Genomic DNA, 23,760 nt, shown 5'->3' with positions numbered 1-23,760 from the left:
CCCTACTGGGAATTGCGCCCACAACCCAGGCATGTGGCCTTGACCAGAATCAAATGTAGGCCAATGCTCCATCCGCTGAGCCAAACCAGCTAGGGCTGCATGTTTAATGTTTGTTTGTTTGTTTGTTTTTTTAAGCAATTGTGAAATATTTTTCCAAAGTCGCTCTACCATTTTGCATTTCCTGCAGCAGACTATGAGTGATCCAGTTTCTCATCATTTTCAGCATTTGCTGTTGTCTCTATGTTTGCTTTTAGTCATTCTGATAAGTGGGTAGTAATATCTCATTGGGGTTTTAATTTGAAATTCTCTAATAGCTAACAATATTGGACATCTTTTCATATGCTTATTTGCTGCCATCTGTATATTCTCTTCGGTGAGATATATCTTTGTGTCTTTTGACCATTATTCTAAATGAATTGCTTAATCTCTTACTGTCGAGTTTTGAGAGGTTATTTTTAAAATATATTCTAGATATTGTCCTTCGTCAAATATTTTGCTAATATTTTTTCAAACTTTATAGCTTGCTGTTTTGTCCTCCTAACATTTTACATTTAAATCTATGATCTAATCTGAGTTAGTTTTTATGGAAGATGTGAGACATAGGTCACAGTTCATTTATATTGCCTATGAATGCCCAATTGTGCCAGAACCATTTGTTGAAAAGGCTCTTTTTCATCCATTGAATTGCTTTTGCACCTTTGCCAAAATTCATTTCTTGTAGGTCTATTTATGGGTCCTCTGATTCATTCCATTTATCTGTATGTCTGTCCCTCTGCCAATATCACATATAATGATCTTGAAATCAGTCTGATTCTTCTTACTTGATTCTTCTTTTTCAAAATTGTGTTAGCTATTCCAGTTTCATTGACTTTTTTATGATTATGATTATCTTTATTTGAAAGTGAAAGATAAATTTTTTTCTTTATTGATTAAGGTATTACATATGTGTCCTTATCGGCTCATTACCCCGCACCCATGCCCTGACCCCCCTGGTGTCTGTGACCATTGGTTATGCTTATATGCATGCATATAAGTCCTTTGGTTGATCTCTCCTTCTTTCCCTCACCCTCCCCTACCTTCCCTCTGAGGTTTGGTGGTCTGATTGATGCTTCTTTGTCTCTGGATCTATTTTTGTTCATCAGTTTATGTTGTTCATTATATTTCACAAATGAGTGAGATAATGTGATATTTATCTTTCTCTGACTGGCTTATTTCACTTAGCACAGGGGTCCTCAAACTTTTTAAAGTGGGGGCCAGATCACGGTCCCTCAGAGAGCTGGAGGGCCGGACTATATGAACTACTAATCCCTACTGTAACACCTTGGCTGCGCTCGCTGCCCAAAAAACCTGGTGGGCAGGATCAGACTCCCCTGGGGGCTGCATGTGGCCCGCGGGCCGTAGTTTGAAGACCCCTGACTTAGCATAATGCTCTCCAGTTCCATCCATACTGTTGCAAATGGTAAGGATTCCTTTTTTTTAACCACAATGTAGTATTCCATTGTGTAGATGTACCACAATTTTTTAATCCACTTATCTGTTGATGGGCACTTAGGCTGTTTCCAAATCTTAGTTATGGTAAATTGTGCTGCTATGAACATAGGGGTGCAGATTGGTGTTTCCAGTTTCTTGGGATATATTCCTAGAAGTGGGATTACTAGGTCAAATGGGAGTTCCATTTTTAGTTTTTTCAAGGAAACTCCATACTGTTCTCACCAGTGGCTGCACCAGTCTGCATTCCCACAAGCACTGCACAAGGGTTCCTTTTTATCTGCATTCTTTCCAGCACCTGTCATTTGTTGATTTGTTAATGATAGCCATTCTGACAGGTGTGAGATAGTAACTGCATTGTCATTTTAATTTGCATCTCTCAGATGTTAGTGACTTTGAGCATGTTTTCATATGTCTCTTGGCCTTCCTTATGTCCTCTTTCAAAAAGTATCTATTTAGGTCCGTTGCCCATTTTTTTAATGGGTTGTTTATCTCCCTTTTGTTAAGTTATATGAGTTCCCTTTATAAAGTTTAGAATAGATTATATATAGAATACATACAACTAGGGTTTTGATAGGAATTTGTTAAACCTATATATAAATTTGGAAAGAATTGACATCTTTACTGTGTTGTCTTCCAACCCATAAATATGTCTCTCCAATTAAGAGTTTGATATATCTTTCTTCAGGATTGTGTAGTTATCAGCATATAAATTTTGTACAAGTTTTGTTTGCTTTATATCTAAATATTTTACTTTTGAGTTACTGTGCATGGCATTGCATTTAAGTTTTGGTATCTGCATTTCATTGCTAACATACATAAATACACCTGTAACCTTGCTGAATTTTTTTAGTGGTTATTTTAGGATTTTCTATGCAAACAAAAACATAACCTATAAATAAGGACATTTAATTTCTTCCTCTCCATCTGTATGCCTGTTATTTCCTTCTCTTGCCTTATTCTACTCACTAGACCTTCCAGCATTTTGCTGAATAATAGTGGTGAGTGTGGACATATGTGCCTTGTTCTTGATCTTGCGGAAGAAGCATTCTTTTTTTTTTTACATAAGTTTTAAGTTAACTTTAATGTTTTTGTAGATGTTCTTTATCAAATAGAGTAAATTCTACTCCATTTCTATATTTCTGAGTTTTTATCACAAATGGATGCTAAATTTTGTCAAATATATTCTGCTTCCATTGATATGATCGCATAATTTTTCTTCTGCAGCCCATTAACATGTGCACTGCAGTCATTGATTTTCAAATATTCAACATGCTTTTTATCACTGGAATAAACTCCACTTGGGCATGGAGTTTATATATTGCTAGATTTTATTTGCCAACATTTTGTTAAAGATTTTTGCATTTATATTCATATATGGTAGTGCTGTATAGTTTTCTTTCTTCCTTTTTTTTAACTGTCGTTATATGGTGTGGTGTTGTTATTGAAGTAATACTACTGGCTTCATGAAATAAAGTGGATGTGCCTCCTCCTCTTCTATTATCTGGAAGAGAAAGTGTAGAATTGGTGTTAATTGTTATTTAAATATTTGGTAAAATTCTCCTGTGTAACCATCTGTACCTGAAGATATCTTTCCTTGGGAATTTGTAAATTGCATATTCTAATCTTGATGGTTACAGGGCTTTTCAAATTATCTATTTCATATAGGGTGAGTTACCATAGTTTGTGCTTTTCCAAGTGGCCTATTTCATGTAAGTTGTCAAATCTATGTGTAGAGTTATTTGTAGTATTACTTTATTACCCTTATGATGTTTGCAGGATCTGTAGTAATATTCCTGATTTTGCTCATTTGTGTCTTCTTTTTTCTTTCTTATTCAATCTTGCTAGAAGTGATCTTTCCAAAGAATCAGCTTTTTGTTTCATTTATTTTTTTCTGTTACTCATTTTTAATTTCATTGATCTCTGCTACTATTATTTCCTTTTTCCTGCTTGCTTGGGGTTTATTTGGCTACTCATTTTCTAGGCTCTCAAGATAGGATTTTAATTATTGATTTGAGGCACACAAAAAAATCATATTATTATTGCTAGGTGGAAATTGACGTTCTAAGTTCCCAGATGGCCTTCACTGGTACCTCAAGGAAGGTAGCCTCTGTAACCATCCTACTGGGAAAGTAGAAGGGCACCTCATTACTGCTGTGTGGGAGAGTAAGTCCATGCTCCTTGTGTTCTCCAGTGACACCATGGGGGTTGAGAAGGGGCTCCCTACTGGCCGCAGGGGATAAATGCAGTGGCCTTCCCTGATAGGACCCCAGCAGGAGTGTCGGTGTGCCTTGTTGCATCCTTATGAGGATAGAAGTCTAGGATTCCCACTTGGACTTTGTGGGACTACAGTGCTTTCCCACTGGCTACATATAGTAGGGTGCTCACTATCAAAGTCTTCTGCCCCTTTATTCTGGTCTTTTGGCTAGACAGAGTAGGCTTTTGCTGAGGCTTTTCTTATCTGTACCTTTAGGCATTTTCAGGTTACCTGCTTCTTCAGCTCCAAGTCTGGGATATAAGACACAAAAATAGAACTCAGTGAATTCACCACTATGCTTTTACTTGGTTCGTAGGTCCCTAGCTGATCTGCTATGTTCTGTCTACTTTCCAAAGTTTTCTTATATTTTTTTTATATATAATGTCCAGGATTTTTTATTTTTCTTCAGAGAAAGAATAGAGGAATGTATGCCTACTCAATCTACCAAGAAGCAGAAGTCCTACTGCCTCAATTTTTAAAACTTAACCTGCATGTTAAGAAGGAGAACATATAGAATACATGGTGTAGATAGAAAGGAACAGGGCATTTTGTTGTTATTGTTTTACAAAATTACTGAAACTAACTCATTCCAATGACTGCTGCTGATATCTTGAGATCAACTACTTTGAATTATCCTTTATAGATGATTCTGTGTTGTTGAAATTGCTCCCAAACATTTTTTAAAAACTCTTTTGGATGTAATTTTAGAAGTTGATGGTGTCCAGTTGCATATTGTCATCCTTTGAAGCTATGTTTGACTTTTGGAAGGAACCCTAAAATGATTAAAGAGTCAAGATAAGTAGTAAGACAAATGACCAAACTGGGTAATACACGTCTCAGTCTAACACTTTTTTCTAAGAAAACGGTGTGAACCAAACTATTGTTGTCATGAGGAAGTCATTTCTTTTATATCAATACAAAACCTCCCAAACACTTTAAAGGTAGCAAAATCAACATTTCTTTTCCTTGGTGTTGACAGTAATGTTCCCTTGGGTCCAATGGATATTGGAGTTTTTCTCTGTAAACATACACTTTGACAGTGTTTTTTTCAGGTCAACTTGAAAGCACTGCATTCCATCACTATTCTCCTTAAATACGTTATTTTTCCAACCTCCCCTTGAAAATTCAAAACAAATGTCAGATCTTCTCTATTGCTTTTTATCATTCAAAATGTGTAGCACAGGCTTTACAGAAACCTTTTTTGTTCAAACTCCCCTTCATTATGAGTCAGTGTTCTCATAGCTAACCCCTCTGTCTGAGTAAATGCCATCTCTGACATTTTCTGCGTTTTCATCAGTCCTTTGTACTTCCCCGTGAGCACGCTTATTACCTTTCTTAAGCCTTTGTGCCAGTCAGAAAAGCTTCCTCATCACAGTCCCTCCACACTGTAATTGTTCTTTTAGATATTTTGTGTCCTGTATGCCTGTTTCACTCACACAAAACTTAGTGTTAATTCCTTGCTTTCTATAGCTGTCATTCCCATTCTCTGTAGCATATGCAGACTGGGGGGGGGGGGGGGGGGGGGGAATTGCTGCCGATGCAAAGAGAATCATTACAGATGTTTCCTCCAAGCCCATGTTATATTTTGCCAAACCATAGAAGAACATGAGCTCTGTCACTTCCTGATCATAGAAAGATTGCTAAATGCCACAGAGCATCAGCCTATTTGCTTAGTTATAAAGTTCTAAATCCCATACATAAGATCTAAAATGGGTGGTAGACCTAAGTCCATAAGTAGAAATGGCCCTTTGGCAAATTAAAGAGCTGCTAAAGATTTTAATATATTCATCCTCAACAACCTGACCCTTCTGTTCCTTTGCATGACTCCTTTTCAATTCACTATGATAGTCATCGTCAGACAGCCTTTGTTCAGATCCTGACCCTGCCAGCTTACTGGTTGGCAGATGACTTGGGAAAGTTACTTAACCTCTCCAAGCCTTAGTTTTTCCCTCAGTAAAATTGGATAATAATTATTATCTCTAGTGCTATTACAAGGATGAAAGGAGATAATACATGTAAGTTTTAGCACATTGCTTGGCACCTAGTGTTTGGATGACAGCTATTATTTATTAAATGCCAGTCATTAAAGATGGAAGTAGGGCCAAAACTGGTTTGGCTTAGTGGATAGAGCGTCGATCTGCGGACTGAAAGGTCCCAGGTTCGATTCCAGTCAAGGGCATGTACATCGGTTGCGGGTACATCCTGGGTAGGGGGTGTGCAGGAGGCATCTGGTCGATGTTTCTCTCATCGATGTTTCTAGCTCTCTGTCCCTCTTCCTTCCTCTCTGTGAAAAATCAATAAAATATATTTAAAAAAAAAAAAAACATTAAAGATGGAAGTAGGATATGGTGCTTGCCCTCAAATTCCAAACCAAACAAAATTCTGAGCTCAAACTGTCCCATCAGAAGGAAAAAAATAAACCAAAAAGAAAAAAAGAAATCTAAAGGTTATTACAGTTCTATAATATATAGAATTAATTTTGCACCCATGGATAGACTATTACCAGAATATTCTAATCAATGAAGTGATTGTTAATCAGTCATTATTTTCTCAGGCAGATTTTGTGTTTTGGAACTCTAGCTATTTGCTGCGTTTCTCTAAGCTTTTCTGGGTATTAAGAATGTTTTATCTATGTGATCACTTCCTGTGTGTCCCTTGACTCAAGCACTGACCTAAGATCCAAGAATATTATGCCAGTGGAGGTGAGAAGCAGGTATAAATATAAAACCAATGGACTGTTCAGAAGCCAGGTCAGTCAGCCTTAGCCAGCCTATACTCCCACTCCACAAACTCCAGGAAATATTTTTTCTCTAACTCAGCACGCCAGTGACTTAGCAGCTCACAGTGTAATACTGTGTTTATCATGACTTTTCTCTCCTCCCAAACAAGAGTATGTGAAATTCCACAGAGGTAAGAGAGATTCAGTTTGCAATGAGGAAAAACTTGACCAGAGGGGTGTTCAGTCTTCTAGAATGGCTGAAAAGGGAATAGATTCCATCGAGAAATAACATTTGCCCTTTACATGGTTATCTCAGTTGTGATGGCATTGTGGTTTTGTGGTCGCTGGTTAATTGTGTTGGGAAGTGCTGGATTTCTGTTTTCCACTGTGCTGGAATAGCCTGAAACTCTTGTCCTGCATCTTTTTCCTCAAGATTCTCATACTAAATATATTTGCTGTTTTTTAATGTAGAAAACTATACATGATACCAATACAACCAGTTAAACAACTAAAAAGTATAATCAAGTGGTTATTTCCTTTGCTCTACATATGGCCAAATAATAACTTTTGAGTATTTTCTTCACTCAATTGCCTCTTGTTTTGAATCAAGAAATATGCCTTTCATCTCCTTCAAATGATTTTCCAGGATATGTCATTTCCTGATATCTCTTAGAAATTAAAATTAATCTTTTCATTGACTACTTGCTTAAAATTATTCTTTTATTTCTCCAACCTGACTTTTTTATAGTCATCAAAATCTTGATTAGGTAGGCAAATTCACAAGCTCTTAGCTAATGAATTCTAAAGTGAAATTCATTTTTGAGTTCCAAATTACCCCCCACCTTAAAAGATCAACAAGAAAGAAAATGAATTCGTGAAGTGAACCCTCAGATCCTTCCATAATGATGAGTGAAGTACCAACCATAGCACTATATTAATACTTAAAAGTATCTATGATAAGCTTTCACTTCTCATGTTAGACTTCCATGTTAAGCTCTACCTGATATTAAAAGGCATATTCTAGGTTACCAGCTCACAAACAGATCTGATTGCTTGGTAGAAAAAAATATATATATCAGGTAGAATGACTAAAGGAGCTGATGTTAGAAAGAAGGTGAGAAAATAGGAGTGAGCAAAGGAGAAAAGATTCGCACCTTATCATTCAAAGATGGGAGATCAGAGTGAGTATGCGCTCTGGCCTCCATAACTGCCTTTAAGAACTAAGATATTATCATTTCAATTAGAGGTACTGACTAATCTCTGAAAGCTCAACATGAGGTGATCTCCTTACAGAGCTCATTCTGAAGACCCTTCCAGATCTAGTGCCTCCACAGATCTATCAATACTCACAGGAATTCATCTCATGATTACTTTTTAATGTAACTTAAAGATGCCCAAAACCATACTGTTGGTTTCTTTTTTTTTTTAATGTCAAAACACAAATTTTTATTTCTTAGTTTTCTTTGAGAAATACTCTTGATTTTAAAATGCAGGAAATAAATAAATATTGACTATACTCATGTAAGCAATCTCACTAAGCACTTGTGGCATAAAGGTCCCATATATTACATCTCTCTCCCTGGTATATTTCAAAATCAAATGCCATATGGAACTTGACTTTATTTTTAAGTAGTGACTTCTTTTCCTTGGACTGAATTTTGTTCCATTTATTTTAAAATAGGAGTTAAAATAAACTTTGGCAAACCACCAGCTGACTGCAAATGAATTTAATGCAACCTTGCTCCAATATTAACATTTTCACAAACCATAGTAGGCGGCCCCTTGCTGTCTTTTCATTATCTTTTCCAACCATGGCTGCAAGCCCAAATGATGCCACTTTACCAAAGAGATGTCTGTACGTGTTTTCTACTTTAATCACATCCTTTCAACACCACGAATCCTCAGCTGACAGATTATCTTCTCCACAGGCAGGCAGCCATATCCAGACCTTGATGGGGTCCCAAAGCCTTCAGCATCGTAGCCGGGAGCAGCAGCCATATGAAGGAAATATAAACAAAGTGACCATCCAGCAGTTCCAGTCGCCATTGCCTATTCAGATCCCCTCTTCACAGGCCACCCGGGGACCTCAGCCTGGACGGTGCTTAATTCAAACTAAAGGGCAAAGGAGTATGGATGGCTATCCAGAGCAGGTGAGAAGAGATTTCACAATTGATGTATGTTCAGGAAATCCCAGTGAATCTATGGTTTGTCTTCTCTCGTTAATGTAGTGTGGCACACATTAACACTGTCACCATGTTGAGTAGAGTGCAGCACACTATTTTATCATTATTTTTAGTGGTTAAGGACACCAACCTATAGGAACGGATGGTTGGGAAAATGCTCATTGTACATAAGGAAAAGTTGATGGATCAAAACAGTTTTTCTGATTTATCCTACACCCTCCCCTCCCCACTCCCCACTCCAATTTAACTCTACAGCACAGCTTTGGGATCTTACAAAGAACTTCAGAGGACTAGGTGTGGTTACCAAGGCCTCTGGTGAAATTGACTGTGAAACATAAACTGTATATTCCTCTCTATTTGTGACATTGTTTTTTTAAAAGTCCTATCTTCTGATTGTTGAATAGTACAGAGATAAAGTTTTCTATGAAGAACATTATAAACAATAGTTAGAAGGGAAACATTTCTGAAATGCTCCAAAAGATACTGATAAATGTCACGTAGCACAAAAATAAATAAATAAATAAATAAAAAATGCTGCTCTTCTTCTGACCTATCTAAAAGTAGAATTTGCTTTTCCATTATAAGGACCTGTTTTCTTCCTTAGAACCAGAAAACTGAATAAGATGCCACCTATTGAGTTACATTGTGCTTAAAAAGTAAAACATTAAGGTCTTAGTGTTCATATAAAATTAGTGTGTATCTTTTAATCATTCAGATAATTAGGCAAAGCTGACTTTGCCCACTGACTTAAATCTTTAATATGGTATATAAAGATTTCACTTTATTATTAACTCAAAGCTTCACATATTATCCACCTTATTGTCTGAATGTTTCAGACAAGATTATCTTCATTTTCTAGTTTTTCCCTTTCTGTTGTTAAGAGCCATTTATTATTTGGATCCCGATGGTCTAGACAGATCCTCTATTTCTTAAAACCCTCTTGAAGCTGAGATTATGTACTAATCATTCTCCAAATTATAGATATTTTTAAAAATAATTTTTTCTCTATTCTGCCTTGATCTAGGCCAAGTGTTTGATTTAAGGGAAAATATATCAGACAGGTGCTTTTAATGAGGTAATGATGTGAGGCTTTTAATTCTCCAGAGATTCTAAAAAGTTAATGAAGTTTTAAATTATGTTTTATTAAAGACATCTAGAAGGTTAAAAATTGCTCATATCTTCTCCCTCACAAATATTATAACCTCAACTCTGTTCTCTGACTTGGTTCGTCCTAATAACAGCTATATGTTTTCTGTGAGAATCAATGCATTTAAAAATTCACTGAAACAATAAAGATTATGGGTTTTTTTTAAATTCACAGAGATCAATACCCTCTATTTTCACCTACCTTGAAGAGTAAGTTTAGTATTAGCGTGCACTTACTCTGAACACTCTAAATTTAAAGACCATTTTTACATTATCCCTCCAATAACACAAAAATTTTATAGTTTGACTAATGAGTGCATTACTAAGTTTTAAAGTTTACATGTTTGTTAAATTTATTTATTTGGCGGGGAGGGGAGGAAGAGAGAAGGAGAGAGAGAAAAACATCCATGTGTGAGGGTAGCATCTACTGGCTGCCTCCTGCATGCCCCCTACTGGAGATTGAGTCCAGAACCCAGGTATGTGACCTGACCTGGAATTGAACCAGCAACATTTTGGTGCACGGAATGATGCCCAACCAACTGAACCACACCAGCCAGGGCATTGCTTATTAAATGTAAAACATCATGACTCAGAGACTGTATTTAGAATCACTTACAAGTGTTTTGATTCACCCTCTAGAAACATCAAGTGCCTTTCAAACTGAGAAGAAAAAACTTGAACATTCCATTGCTACATTAAAGAAGGGCCTTAAGTATTAAAGAAGTCCTGCGCTTAGAAGAGCCCCACACTTTGTTTAATACTCTGCTGTCTCCAACTCTTAATTCTTAATAACCTGTGAACAAAGAGCCTCACATTTACATTTTGCACCAGGCTGCAGCAATTCTATAGCTGATGCTGCTTGTACATGTTATTTCATTTAATCCTCACAATAGTTTTATTTTCTTTTCACAGGTGAATCTCTAGGGTACAGAGAAAATAAGTAACTTGAGATAAATATAACTGGTCAGGCTGTAAATTGAACCCAGGTTTATCTAACCCAAAGCCCAAATTCTTTGTCCAAACCTTCTTATTAAGTTAGCAACAAACGCAGCCAGTGTGGCCCAGTGGTTGAGCACTGACCTATGAACAAGGAGATCATGGCTCTTTTTCCAGACAGGGTTTCAGGCTGGATCCCCACTGCGGGGCATGCAGGAGGCAGCCAATCAATGATCCTCTCTCATCGTTGATGTTTCTCTCTCTCCTTCTGCCTTCCTCTATAAACTTAACAAAAAAATATATTTAAAAATCAAGTAAATTAGTGCATGACCTAAGATACTGCCTATTGTGGCACAGACCAGACGTTTCGAGCGAAGTCACATGATGAAAACAGACTCTGAGAGAAACAAATGCACTGCTGACTGGCTGGCTGCTGCTTAGATCTTCATTCGTTGTTTTCCATATCTTAATAAAAAAATTGAAATGCTGATCCTCACTAAATAAGCTATTTATTAGCCTCCTAGATCTGACTTTTTGTTAGAACACTGCATTTCCTCTTTGATAATTCTATTTGGTTTCTGACTGTTTCTTAGCTGTGAGATATTCTCTCATCTTTTCATGGCCCCTTTGGGCCTTACCAAGGCAGGTGAAACTCTTTATATGAGAGATGAATACTCTCTCTGACATGCTTTATGGGACACAACAGTCGCAACACAACCTATTAGCCATACCACAACATACCCAAGGGTAGTCTAGCTTCAGATAAGAATTTATGGTTGTCACATTTATAAAATCACAGTGTCATCTTTATTATTTCTAATATTAAAAAATATATTGAGGCAGTTCTTCATCTACTTGGCACATGTGAAATTTATTTCCTTTAGATTTTTAGTGCCTTCCAAATTGACAATAATATAAAATGGATATAGTCACTGCCTTGCAGGAGAAGGACTAGGAAGTATTCACAACAATTTACTTTATAAATAAATATGTTGCCTATGTTTCCTTTCAGGTTTTTTAGTGGCCTGGGGAAATATAACTTCTATATATTATCATTGTGCGATATAAAATTTTTATATTAGAAAGAAATAACCTAAATCTTAAATAATTTAATTAGAAATGCACAGAAATATGGGAAAACACAGATAATATATTTAAATCATCTAAGTCCCGTTCTTCTCATTTCTAATCTATATACTAGTAATAAAAGTATAAGTGACCGTTATGGTGGAACCACCAGAACAACTGGTCACTATGATGTGCACTGGCCACCAGGGGGCAGACGCTCAATGCAGGAGCTGCCCCCTGGTGGTCAGGGCGCTCAGCCAGAAGCCAGGTTCATGGCTGGCGAGCACAGCTGCCATGGCGGGAGCCTCTCCTGACTCCGTGGCAGCACTACTGAGAGGTGGCAGCAGGTGCAGCGGGCTGGAATGAGCATGAGCAGCGTGGCATCTGGCCCCAATTCTGGCTCCTCCCTGGCCACCTGCCACTTGGTACACTGCTACATCCTCCAAGGGGTCAAGACTGCAAGAGGGATGTCCGACTGCCGGCTAAGGACTGATCCCAATGCCGTTCACTATAGAAGGCAGGGAAGTGCAGGGAAGTGCAGGAACTCAGAGCCTGCCTCCGCACATGACTCACCCACTCAATGGTGTCCACAGGACAGACCGTGGTGGCCCAGCCCGTGCATCTGCATCAGCTACTGAAGCTCAAGCAGCAGGCCCTGCAGCTGCAGAAGGCCATCTAGCCACAAGCCAGCAGTCGGTCATACCCCAAGGTGTCCTGGACTACAAGGGGGTGCAAGCCAGGGTGAGGGAGCCCCACTCCTGCACAAATTTCGTGCACTAGGCCTCTAGTTAACCAATAACAACCCAAAAAGGACTACAGGATAAACTGGTATTTTGAATAAAGCTAAAATATTCCTTGGAGCTGCATCAAGTTGTCATTTGTTCATATTCACAGACTACGAGCCTTATAAATACAAAACTGTTATAAACTGTACTTTCTATCACAGCGTGATAACCAGTTTTAAGAAATCTAGCTCAATTCAAGGAAAAGTTGTAATTAAACATATCTTTAAAATAAAAATCTTGGAGAGTACTTCTGGCAATTGCAGTTTCCCATAATTTAGAAACTATTCATTACGGACTCTACCATAAAAGTTACATTAACAGATAGTTTTTGCCTTTGTGTTGCAAGTGAACTGTGTAATACTTAAATGTTCTACTCATTATTATGAAATATGATAGTGAATTCAGAATAGTCCCATTAAATGGCTAAGCCTAATTGACCTAGCTCCTAAAGACTCACAATATGCTGATTAAGTCAGGACTAAGGCTCAAATTTGCCTTGAACCATCTAAGAGTTAGTGATTAAAGATACCTCAAAAATAAAAATATAGAGAGCATTTGGGGCATTTGCATTTGCCCATAAGCAAATTAATAGGCTGTGCAAGATTGCTGGGGAAAACATCAAACTACTTAAGAAAGTAAACATTTCTAATCATCTTTAAGAAAGAGGGGTTTTTTTTAACAGTATGGAGTTTCCTCAAAAAGTTAAAAATGGAACTCCCATTTGACCCAGTAATCCCACTTCTAGGACTATATCCCAAGAAACCAGAGACACCCATCAGAAAGAATATATGCACCCCTATGTTCATAGCAGCACAATTTATAATAGGTAAGATTTGGAAACAACCTAAGTGTCCATCAGCAGATGAGTGGATTAAAAAACTGTGGTACATCTACACAATGGAATACTACACTGCTTAAAAAAAAAAAAAAAAAAGGAACTTTTATCATTTACAGCAGCATGGATGGAACTGGAGCATTATACTAAGCAAAATAAGCCAGTCAGAAAAAGATAAATATCACATGACCTCACTCATAATGATCAACATAAACTGAAGAATAGATCCGGAGACAAGGGGTGTGGGGCGGGAGAGGGGGGGGGGGGGTAGAATCAACCAAAGGACTTGTGTGCATGAATATTAGCATAACCAAAGGACGCAGACACTGGGGCAGTGGGGGCTTGCCCTCAGGGTTGGGGAGTGGCTAGAGGGGTTAATGGGGGGGGGGGGGAAGGAGACACATGTAATACTTTAAACAAACAAATAAAGTTGTTTTCTTTCTTTACCCAACCAAACTTTATGCTAACTCTGGGCTCTGTCTTTCAGTCACCTGGGATGACTCATTACACATAGAAAACTAGCATTTGCACTAAAGACCACACACACACAGCCCCAACCCAGGATCAGCAAAAATTTCTAAGTTTGTTATACAGTTGTTTTTCTAGATCATTTCTGGTACTCATTTCCCTCCAATGGAATTCTTGATCCACATTCTTTTATCAATTCTTATCGTGACTGTCATTCTTACTAGTCTTATTTCAAGGTGGACCTGCTCCCAATGCTATCATTTTCCCATAGCTCTATAAAGCACAAGGATCTTGTGTTTAACAGACCTTCATTGATGATTTCGGATTTGGGAAGGTAATATAGCACAGAATGCTAAACTATTAGCCCTCCAGTTCTAAATATTTCTTGACTATTCCTGTCACAAATTGTTTTTCCATATTCTTGACCTCTTTCTTTTTCAGTGTTCTTCCTCTAAGACCCTTAACTGCTTTGCCAGAAACTGCTGCTAAATCTAAAACTCTCTTTACTGAATATTTCATTTTTCCTTTGTTTAACCCAAACTCAAGTTATGGCCAAAAGTTTTCCCCTTTCTCAAGCTAAAAGTCCCACTGTTTCTAAACAAATGAATTCTCTACCAAGGAGATGAATTGTACGAGTCACCTAGGAAGTAGTAGCAACTTATATAAAGAGCCATCTTTTCCCCTAAATCTACATTTGCAAATTTTCTTTTACTTATTTATGCATCCTTTCAAGTTAGTTAGAATATGTGTGCATTTAAATTAGATAATTTAAATAATTCACAATCTTTTTGTTATAAGGCTTTTAACTTTTAAATCTGCGAATCAAAATTTAGTCTTGCACACAGTTATAAATGAATACTTACTAATGTCTGCTTGCCAGGTAGTAATTTCAAGCTAATTTCATTTATAACTGATGCCTATAAAAGCACTAAATACTATTTTGTCAGAGTTGATACAGTCTTATGTACCAAATTAACATAAACTATCACTGAGAACTTAAATGAAATGTGAATTTTTCCTACTGGGATGCAGTTATTTGGAGATATTTGGTTTTAATATGCATTTGATTACTTTTTTATATCTTTTTTGCATAGTTTTGTGTGAGAATAGAAAAGAATCCTGGCCTTGGATTTAGCATCAGTGGTGGAATTAGCGGACAAGGAAATCCATTTAAACCTTCTGACAAGGTAAGAAGTCAATTTCTTATGGACAATTTTAATTAGAAAAACAGTCTTTTACTGCAGAAAAAAAAAAAAAGATTGGAAAAAATGTTAAGATTTTTATTGTGCTTTAATAAGCTAGCTGACTATAAAGCCAATTAGAAACATTTTCAGCCCTGGGAAAAAGAATTCACTGCAGTGCTTGACAAATCCTAAGAATAAAAATAAATAAATGTAAGCATTCTCTTTGAAAGGAAACTTGTTTTGCCTTTTGTTTTGTTCACAATTGTATATATTTATAAAGAACGTTATTCAGGCAATTTCTAATAAGTTGTGTCCCAATGTTTATTTGTAGACCACTTATTTAGGAAGATTTTTTTTTGTAGGATCAGAATAATTAAAATATGATTCAATGCCAGGGCCAGTTGACTGATATCTCTTTAATTCATCATGTTTATAAAGTATTTCACTAATAGAATCATAGAACTTTAAACCACTGAAAATAAAAATTCTGTGAGAAAATCAGAATTAGCTATGGCTGAGGAATCTGGTCCTCCTTTGGTGCTTACCTCTGTTTGTCAAACCATAGGTAAAGTTTGGCCACCACCCCCATTCTAACCTCAGTCATTGCGTGAACATCCGACATTCTGCCCACGCTCACATCTGGCCTGTCTGATCCCATGGTGGGCCACCTGACTTTTTATTTTAAAATGTTTATCCTAAGCCACATAACCTGTCCTGCTGCCATCATCGTTTCATATTCTCAGCTTTGAATCAATTAGTAACTATAATTTGATGATAATTGAAACTATTTGCTTTTGACCTAATCAATTAATTGCATTAAGTGTCCTGAGAAAACTTTAGGGTGATGAAGAAAGCCAGAAATTAGATATGAATACAACCTCCACAGCTCTCTATCTACTTTTAAGTTGCAACCTGGTGCAGATCCTTTCTACTCACCATTAAAAAAAAAATAACCCACATATCAATTTCTGATCATTAAGACCTGCTTCTGAAAAATCTCTGGTGTCCTTACTCTGGAAATTTCTGTAGCCTTAAACTGGGCCCTTAATCCCTTATTTTCCTCCACTTCTTCCCAATCTTGCTTCCTACGATTCTTTCTTAAATATTTTTTAATTGATTTCAGGGAGGAAGATGAGAGGAAGAGAGAGATAGAAACATCTATGATGAGAGAGAATCATTGATCAGCTGCCTCCTGCACGCCCCCCAGTGGAGATTGAGTCTGCAAACCAGGCATATGCCCTGACCAGGAATCAAACCGTGACCTCCTGGTGTATGCGTCAGTGCTCAGCTACTGAGCCACACTGGCCCAGCCCTACCATTCTTTCCATCCTTCTTCCTTTCCTTTCTGGAGGAAAAAAAGGGAGAGGGAGGAAGAGGTTGAAGCAAAAGGACGATACTATACACATTAGGATGGAAGAGATTGGAAGGAAATCCTCAGTGGCCATAAATTGGAGCTCCTTTGCTCAGCTGGTTGGAGCAGTTATTCTATATAATAAAAGGCTGATATGCAAATTGTCCCCTTGACTGGGATTTTGACAAGGAGTTCAACCAGAGGGTGGGGTTAGCTGGCAGCTGCCCATGACCCCTCCTACAAACCCCATGGCCACTCCCCCTGGCTGGTTCCACCCTCAATCAGCCCCTCCCACCCTAATCAGGGGCAGGACCTGCTGGCCAACTGCTTGTGGCCCCTTCCCCCAGCTGGGTGGGACCAACCTGCCAACTGCCCACAGCCCTTACCCCTGGCCACCCCGGCCCAATCAACCCCAATCAGGTTGGGCCAGCCAGACCTTACCCATGCACAAATTCGTGCACTGGGCCTCTAGTCTATACTATATAATAAAAGAATAATATGCAAATTGCCCTAACAGCGGAACAACCAGGAATGACCAGTCGCTATCATGCACACTGACCACCAGGGGGCAGACGGTCAACACAGGAACTGCCCCCTGGCAGTCAGTGTGCTCCCAAAGGGGGAGTGTCACTCAGCCAGAAGCCAGGCTGACAGCTGCGAGCACAGGGGCAGTGGTAGGAGCCTCTCCCACCTCCTCAGCAGCACTTAAGGATGTCCATGGAGAGCTGCCCTAAACCATCAGTTGGATATCTCCCAAGGGCTTCTGGGCTGCCAAAGGGATATCTGACTGCCAGCTCAGGCCCAATTCCCTCAGGAAGTGGGCCTCAGCCAGCAGGTGGACATCCCTCAAGGGGTTCTGGACTATGAGAGTGCAGAGGCCAAGCTGAGAGGGGAACCCCCACCCAAGTGCATGAATTTTCATGTACCAGGCCTCTAGTGTGTGTGTGTGTGTGTGTGTGTGTGTGTGTGTGTGGATAGCCTAAGCAACCAAACAACCAAATGACCAGTGGGCCAGCTGCTATGGTGCACACTGACCACCAGGGGACAGACACTCAATGCACAGGATTGGCTCCCTCCTGTATGGATTGGGCCTGCAGGGTTTGGGCTCCCTCCTGTCTAGATTGGGCCTGCTGGGATCAGGTTCTCTCCTGTCTGGATCGAGCCTGCAGTATTGGGCCGAAACAGTCTATCTGACATCCCCTGATTTCAGATTGTGAGAGAGCGCAGGCCAGGCCGAGTGCACAAATCCATGCCCTGGGCCTTTAGTTTATGTATAAGAATGTGTATGAGCCCTATATATTTAGGGGAATGTCAGTTATAAAAGCCTGTGCATGAGCATTTTTATTTTGAAATGCTGTTGAGGAAAACCATCCACTCGATAGATTTTAAATATTCATGATTTAGTAGGACCACTTGTTTACTGAATTTTAACAAATTATTAATAGTATACCTTAAAGGAGGTAGATAGGGTCTAGGAGAAGGTGGAAAAGGGAGAGAATGGGAGATATCCGTAATAATATCAAAAATAAAAATATTTTTTTAAAATATATTTTATTGATTTTACACAGAGAGGAATTGAGAGGGACAGAGAGTTAGAAACGTCGATGAGAGAGAAACATCGACCAGCTGCCTCTTGCACACCCCTCACTGGGGATGTGCCCGCAACCAAGGTACATGCCTTTGACTGGAATCGAACCCAGGACCTTTCAGTCTGCAGGCCGACGCTCTATCAACTGAGCCAAACCGGTCCCTGCAACAATAAAAATATTTTTAAAACATATATAAGATAAAAAATATGAAAGTTCAAAATTATTAGAAACATATGACAGTATTTTTAAAAGCCTCAAATAATTCTATCTTTCTCTTCTTAACCCCTCTTTCGATTTTTGGTTTTACATGTCTTCCATAAGTTCTTTCAATGAAAAGTTAATAACCTTATCATTCTGAAGATAGTTGAAATTCAAAAGACATGTTTTTCTCTTTCTTTTGCACTAGCATAAACATCTTTTCAATACAGTATTAGAAGTCACAAGGCAATAAATATTTTTAAATTAAGGGTGAACAGATTGCTAAATTGCCAAGAGGTCTAAATGCTATTCCTTTTTTACTGTTATTTTCAATGAAGGAGACAGTAGATGTGAGGCTTTCAAATAACTGCCTGTAATTCTTCCACTCTGAGGAATCTGAACACTTTATAACTATTACTTTAATCTCTCATTTGTAACATTTTGATGGCTCCAGTGAGACAGAACTATTTCGATCATTTTATAATTTGCTCTCTTAGTTAAACGTAATAGATATAGAGTTGAATTGTATAATGTGTCCATTGAAATATTTTCCCTCAAAAGCACTTTGCTTTGCCTGATTACTCTCTAAAACACTTCACAATTTGAAAAGTGAATCTCTATTATTGCAAAATTGGTAATTAAAAGTTTCATACCAACAGAAGACTCTCAAAACTGCCATTAATGTATTGACTACTTTGGTGTCATGCCAAACACATAGTACATACTTACTTAACAGTGTTCAGAGGATTGCCCTGGCCAGTGTGGTTCATTTGGTTCAATTCCCCATCAGGGCAAATACCTAGATTGAAGGTTTGGTCAAGGTGGAGGCAAATAATCAATGTTTCTCTCACACATTGATGTTTCTTTCTCTCCTTCTCCCTTAGTCTCTCTCTCTAAAAATCAGTAGAAACATAAAAATAAAAATAAAATGTACCAAGCAGTAAGAAAATGAACTTTAAAAATACCTTTCTCTGAAAAAACAAACAAACAAACAAACAAAAAGACTTTTTTTTCAGGAGTTGGCTATTTTACAGCTAGGGATGAGAGAAGTAAATTAAACAGATGTTTAAATTCAACAGATACTACCTGAGTTGGAGGTGGATCCTTTGTAAAAAGTCCTAGTCATGCAAAAGCTTAAATTTAATATGAGCCATACTCCCTTCCAATAAACAAGTCATGGATTAGAAATATCCTCAGAAGCAACTATCTTATTTTACTTACTGTTCATGAATGTTTGAAAGTTTTGTAATGCCACTCAAAATTCTAAGTATCCATGATATTTGAATTTCTTAGAGACTTTAGGACTTCCTCTACTAATGTAGCCAAATAGATTTGTCCCATTCTCTACATTATGATTGATGGAAACCACTGTTTCAGCCAAATGCCAATGGCCATTGTGAGATAGCACACAAATGACTACCCAGCATACAGCCAAATAAGGAAAGCATGAAGTTATCATCCCGAAAGGTGGGGAGTGTGGGACTACAGCAAAAGTGAGCTGTGTTGTTCGATCTGGCAGAAGTCCCAATTTATATTCTGTGGGAGCATTAAGATTCTTGCAGAAAAACCTTTGGGACAGCCCAAACGTTAACTGAGGCTTTAGGGAGAATTCAGGATTAAGACTATACATGCACTGTTTTGAGCCAGACTGAGAGCTTAGAACAGCATCTGATCTTGCAAACCTAACTTCTCTTAAAGAACCCAAAGTAGTACTAATCAATTATTGTCTCCTCTGGTTAAATGGATAAAGCACAATTAGTCCTGTGGTTCATATCATTGTCAAAACAATGGTTAGTAGTTGAACAAACCAATTCCCTCATCATGGAATTCATTATTTTGACTTGAAAAGAGAAAACTGATTAAAACTAGCCCTCCCTAATGCTTGCCTCTGCCCTCCCACTAAAGTGGATGGAAGCCATGGTCAGGTTCATTATTACGGAGAAGTATTGCTGTTGAGATAACAAGTTACTGAAGAGAGGTGAAAGATTTTGATCCAACAAATATGATGTTAGCAATAAAAGTAATAAAAATAATAATATTTTGTTAAGTGTCTACTGTATTAGGTTCTTCATATACATAAAGTTATCTGATCTTCTAACAACTTGTGTTAGCTGAGTGTTATTATTCCCCCTTTTTCCGAGGCCCTAAGGGGTTAATTAAGTCGTGAAAGATCATTTAGCTGATCTGAGGCAGACAAGATTTGAACCCAAATTGATCTGCCTCCAAATCCTTTTCTCTTAATAAGCACTATGATGCAAATGCCACTTAACAGAAGAACCACATGACAAATTTATACCCTATTGAGCTGAGACTAATGTGATATCCTAATATCAAAAGTATTACAGAATCCTCTAATTAGTTGTAGTCTAGATATTTGCTTCAACAAGTCCTTGGAAGTCAGCATGTATCTTCTAGGTAATTGGAAGCATACTATACACAGTGGATTGCTAAGGAATTATAAAACTTTTGGACTAAGGTATCATTACAGTGGTGATTATGCCAATGGAACAAATTACAATGATATTTGCTGTATTTACATGTTTATAAAATAATAGTTCATGATTGCAAAATGCCAGTAACTTACCAATACAATTTTCATGTTGTATTGGTTAATTGGAAGCTGTTAGAAACAACTTAAAGCAGCCCAAGACTCTGCAAATTAATGAATTTTTAATGATGTATTCACATAGTTCTTCATTCAGGGACTGATAGCCCTCCTTGCCTCATTTGAGGAGGTAGGACTATGCTCCTAGAGTTTAAATATATTTTTTTAAAAAAACTCAAAGCCCCCCCGTTCCTCTATATACTCTAAATGTATAGCATTGAACAGTCCATGAAGAGTTATCTAACCGGCACCGGTTTGGCTCAGTGGATAGAGCGTCGGCCTGCAGCCTGAAAGGTCCCGGATTCGATTCCGGTTGAGGGCATGTACCTTGGTTGCGGGCATATCCCCAGTAGGGGATGTGCAAGAGGCAGCTGATCATTGATTCTCTCTCATCGATGTTTCCAACTCTTTATCCCTCTCTCTTCCTCTCTGTGAAAAATCAATAAAATATATATATTTTTTAAAAAGAGTTATCTAGTCATAGAACCAAAGTGAAAGCTATATTATGGATATCCTGAAACACCTGACAGCAGAAAATATATATATACTTGGGCATTGGGGTCAAAGGAGCATTTATTCTTCAGTGTGATCATAAACACTCATACTCATAAGATGCTTAGAGAGCCAACCTGTACTTCCACTGATTTGGGCAATCTACATATAGATGCAGAAATAATAGAAGAAGTAAATTCATTCATGTTCCTTTTTAGGTCTGAATTTGCCTATGGTACAAGTAAAATTCTAAGCCAAGGAAGAATCTTGGAGGCAGGGCAAACATAAAATATAATCACCAATAAATCAATAAATAAATATTCTGGAATATCTTATTCGACATAACTTCTAAAAGAGTGACTACAGATGCCAAAAAGGCCAGTAAAGGATTTAAGTCCCTGTTCTTTACATCCCACCCCTAAAAAAAAAAAATAGCACATTTTTCTCTGTCTCTAGAAATGCATATTTCATCAAGTAAAATTTTGTTATAATTTTAATAGAGGCCGGTACACAGAATTCATGCACAGGGGAGGTAGGGGTCCTTCAGCTAGGCCTGCATCCTCTCACCTCTTGAGGGATGTTGGGCCTAAACTGGCAGTTGGACATCCATTTCGCAATCTGGAATGCTGCATACACCAGTGACCACGTAGTGAAAGGCAGGTGAAAGGCAGCTACATTTTTGCCCTGATTATATAAAGTAGTACATAACATGACCCTTCTGAGGCAATAGTACCATTTTCCCCATCTTATGGGTGGAAAAACTGAAGCAGAGAGAAGTTAATTGGCTTTGTCACACAGTTTTAAGGGTCAGAATCAGGGCTGAACACAAAATGTGCAAGCCAGAGTCCACGCATGTCATCGCTGCATCATCCTGTTTTTTCAGTGTTGGAGTAACCTTGCCAGGTTTTACTTTTTACATCTAAGAGACTATTCTTAATATATAGGTAGGGTCCCTAGGTTTGGCCAGTGATCGGGGCCATCTGTGAGGCAACTGGCAAATGGGACAATCAGGGACCCCACTGGCACCCACATTGACTGGCATCCTGATGTCACCTGCTGGTTGGCCCCGCCCCCAATTGCTACCACAGGTCGACTCCCTCTCAGGGGACAGAGAGTCTGCCCCCTGTTGGTCAGTGTGCATCATAGCAACCAGTTGATGTTCTGCCAGTCATTCTGCTGTTCAGTCAATTTGCATTTTAAGGTTTTATTATATAGATTATGTTAACAAGAGAAGAAGGGTTAGAAGTACAAAATCAAAGCATTCATTTGATACCTTTACTTGGGGATTGCAATGCCCAGAGGCATCCTTGGCAGTGGTAAGTTCAAAAATGCACAAGAATAATGTTCCAGGTTTGTTCAGACTCATGACATTGGATGAATCATAAACAAAAGGTTGCAAAAGATATGCTTATGAAAATAGACATACCATATGTCTATTTCCTGTCATGTATTCCCCATGGGTATAAAAATCAAGATTAGCAAACAATTTTTTCTAGAACTCTACACATGATTTATATTTACTCCATAAATATTAAACTCCATAAAAACACATTTCCTTCATTTTTTGCCACTGTTAGACAAATATAATTTATTTTATATACACGTGTGTATATAGACATATCTAAATTCATTTTATGACGTTATACATCTTCCCCATCCTTAATTCTACTTTAAGTGATCACATAATGCAAAGTAATTTGTAGAATCTATGCTTTATACAAAAGTAACATTCAGGATCAAGGGATAAATATAATACTGTTTATATACTGCATTTTGGACTAAATTTAGGAAGGGACTGAAATAGATGTTTTTTGATATGTAAAACAATTTTTAAATAAATATCAAGCAAAATTATTTTACAACACAGTTGATTATTTCAGCTGCATCATAATTGCACTGCAATTTAAAGTTTGCAATACCATTTAGTTGTTTGAGGACAGTAAAAGTGAGATTTTTAAAAAATAAAAAATGATTTTCTGCCTATTCTGTCTTTGTCTTGTATGTTGATAAAAAACATCCTGAGTCTTTTATTTAGAAACATTGAGAGAAATGTAGTCTTCACAGTCTCCTCTACAGGAATCACCACTTAAAAGAAGCTTTTTAAAAAGTTATGGGAGTGTGCTTTAACCCAGAGGTCACCAACCAGTGGTCCACGGACCACTGGTGGTCTGTGAGGTCTAAAAGGTTGGCGACCGCTGCTTTTGCCAATTGGAAATGTTGGTGTCTAGACATTATAATATAAAGAAGACATGGATTTCAGCTTATGAAAGAATATAATAAAATACAACAACAGTCGTGGTTCTTTAGGATAATATCACTGGGGCATTCATATGAAAAAATAAGGTGATTAAAAGATACCATTTTAAATACCATTTCCTGGGACATTTTCATTCAGCAATTTATATATGTAAAAGCCTAAGTGACTGGCCAACTGGCCGGTAGCTATGACACATACT

The 23,760-nt window shown here is 37.8% G+C and overlaps 1 protein-coding gene across 11 annotated transcripts in view; it reads left to right on the top strand.

Moving 5' to 3' along the window:
* Positions 1-23,760, top strand: part of LRRC7 (leucine rich repeat containing 7) — a 475,871-nt gene that overhangs the window by 424,994 nt on the left and 27,117 nt on the right. For 10 of the 11 annotated variants that reach the window (XM_084871851.1, XM_084871861.1, XM_084871862.1 and 7 more), the window contains 2 exons: positions 8,393-8,614; positions 14,980-15,072. In XM_084871851.1, coding sequence (XP_084727977.1) covers positions 8,393-8,614; positions 14,980-15,072 — 315 coding nt within the window. The remainder of the gene's footprint in view (positions 1-8,392; positions 8,615-14,979; positions 15,073-23,760) is intronic. The other variant, XM_084871856.1, reaches the window with a different exon arrangement.

This window comes from Pipistrellus hanaki (assembly GCF_964339955.1).
Source record: "Pipistrellus hanaki genome assembly, chromosome: 2".
Classification (NCBI taxonomy): Eukaryota; Metazoa; Chordata; class Mammalia; order Chiroptera; family Vespertilionidae; genus Pipistrellus; species Pipistrellus hanaki.
Note: the sequence above shows the minus strand (reverse complement) of the source record. Positions and strands in the feature narration are given on the sequence as shown.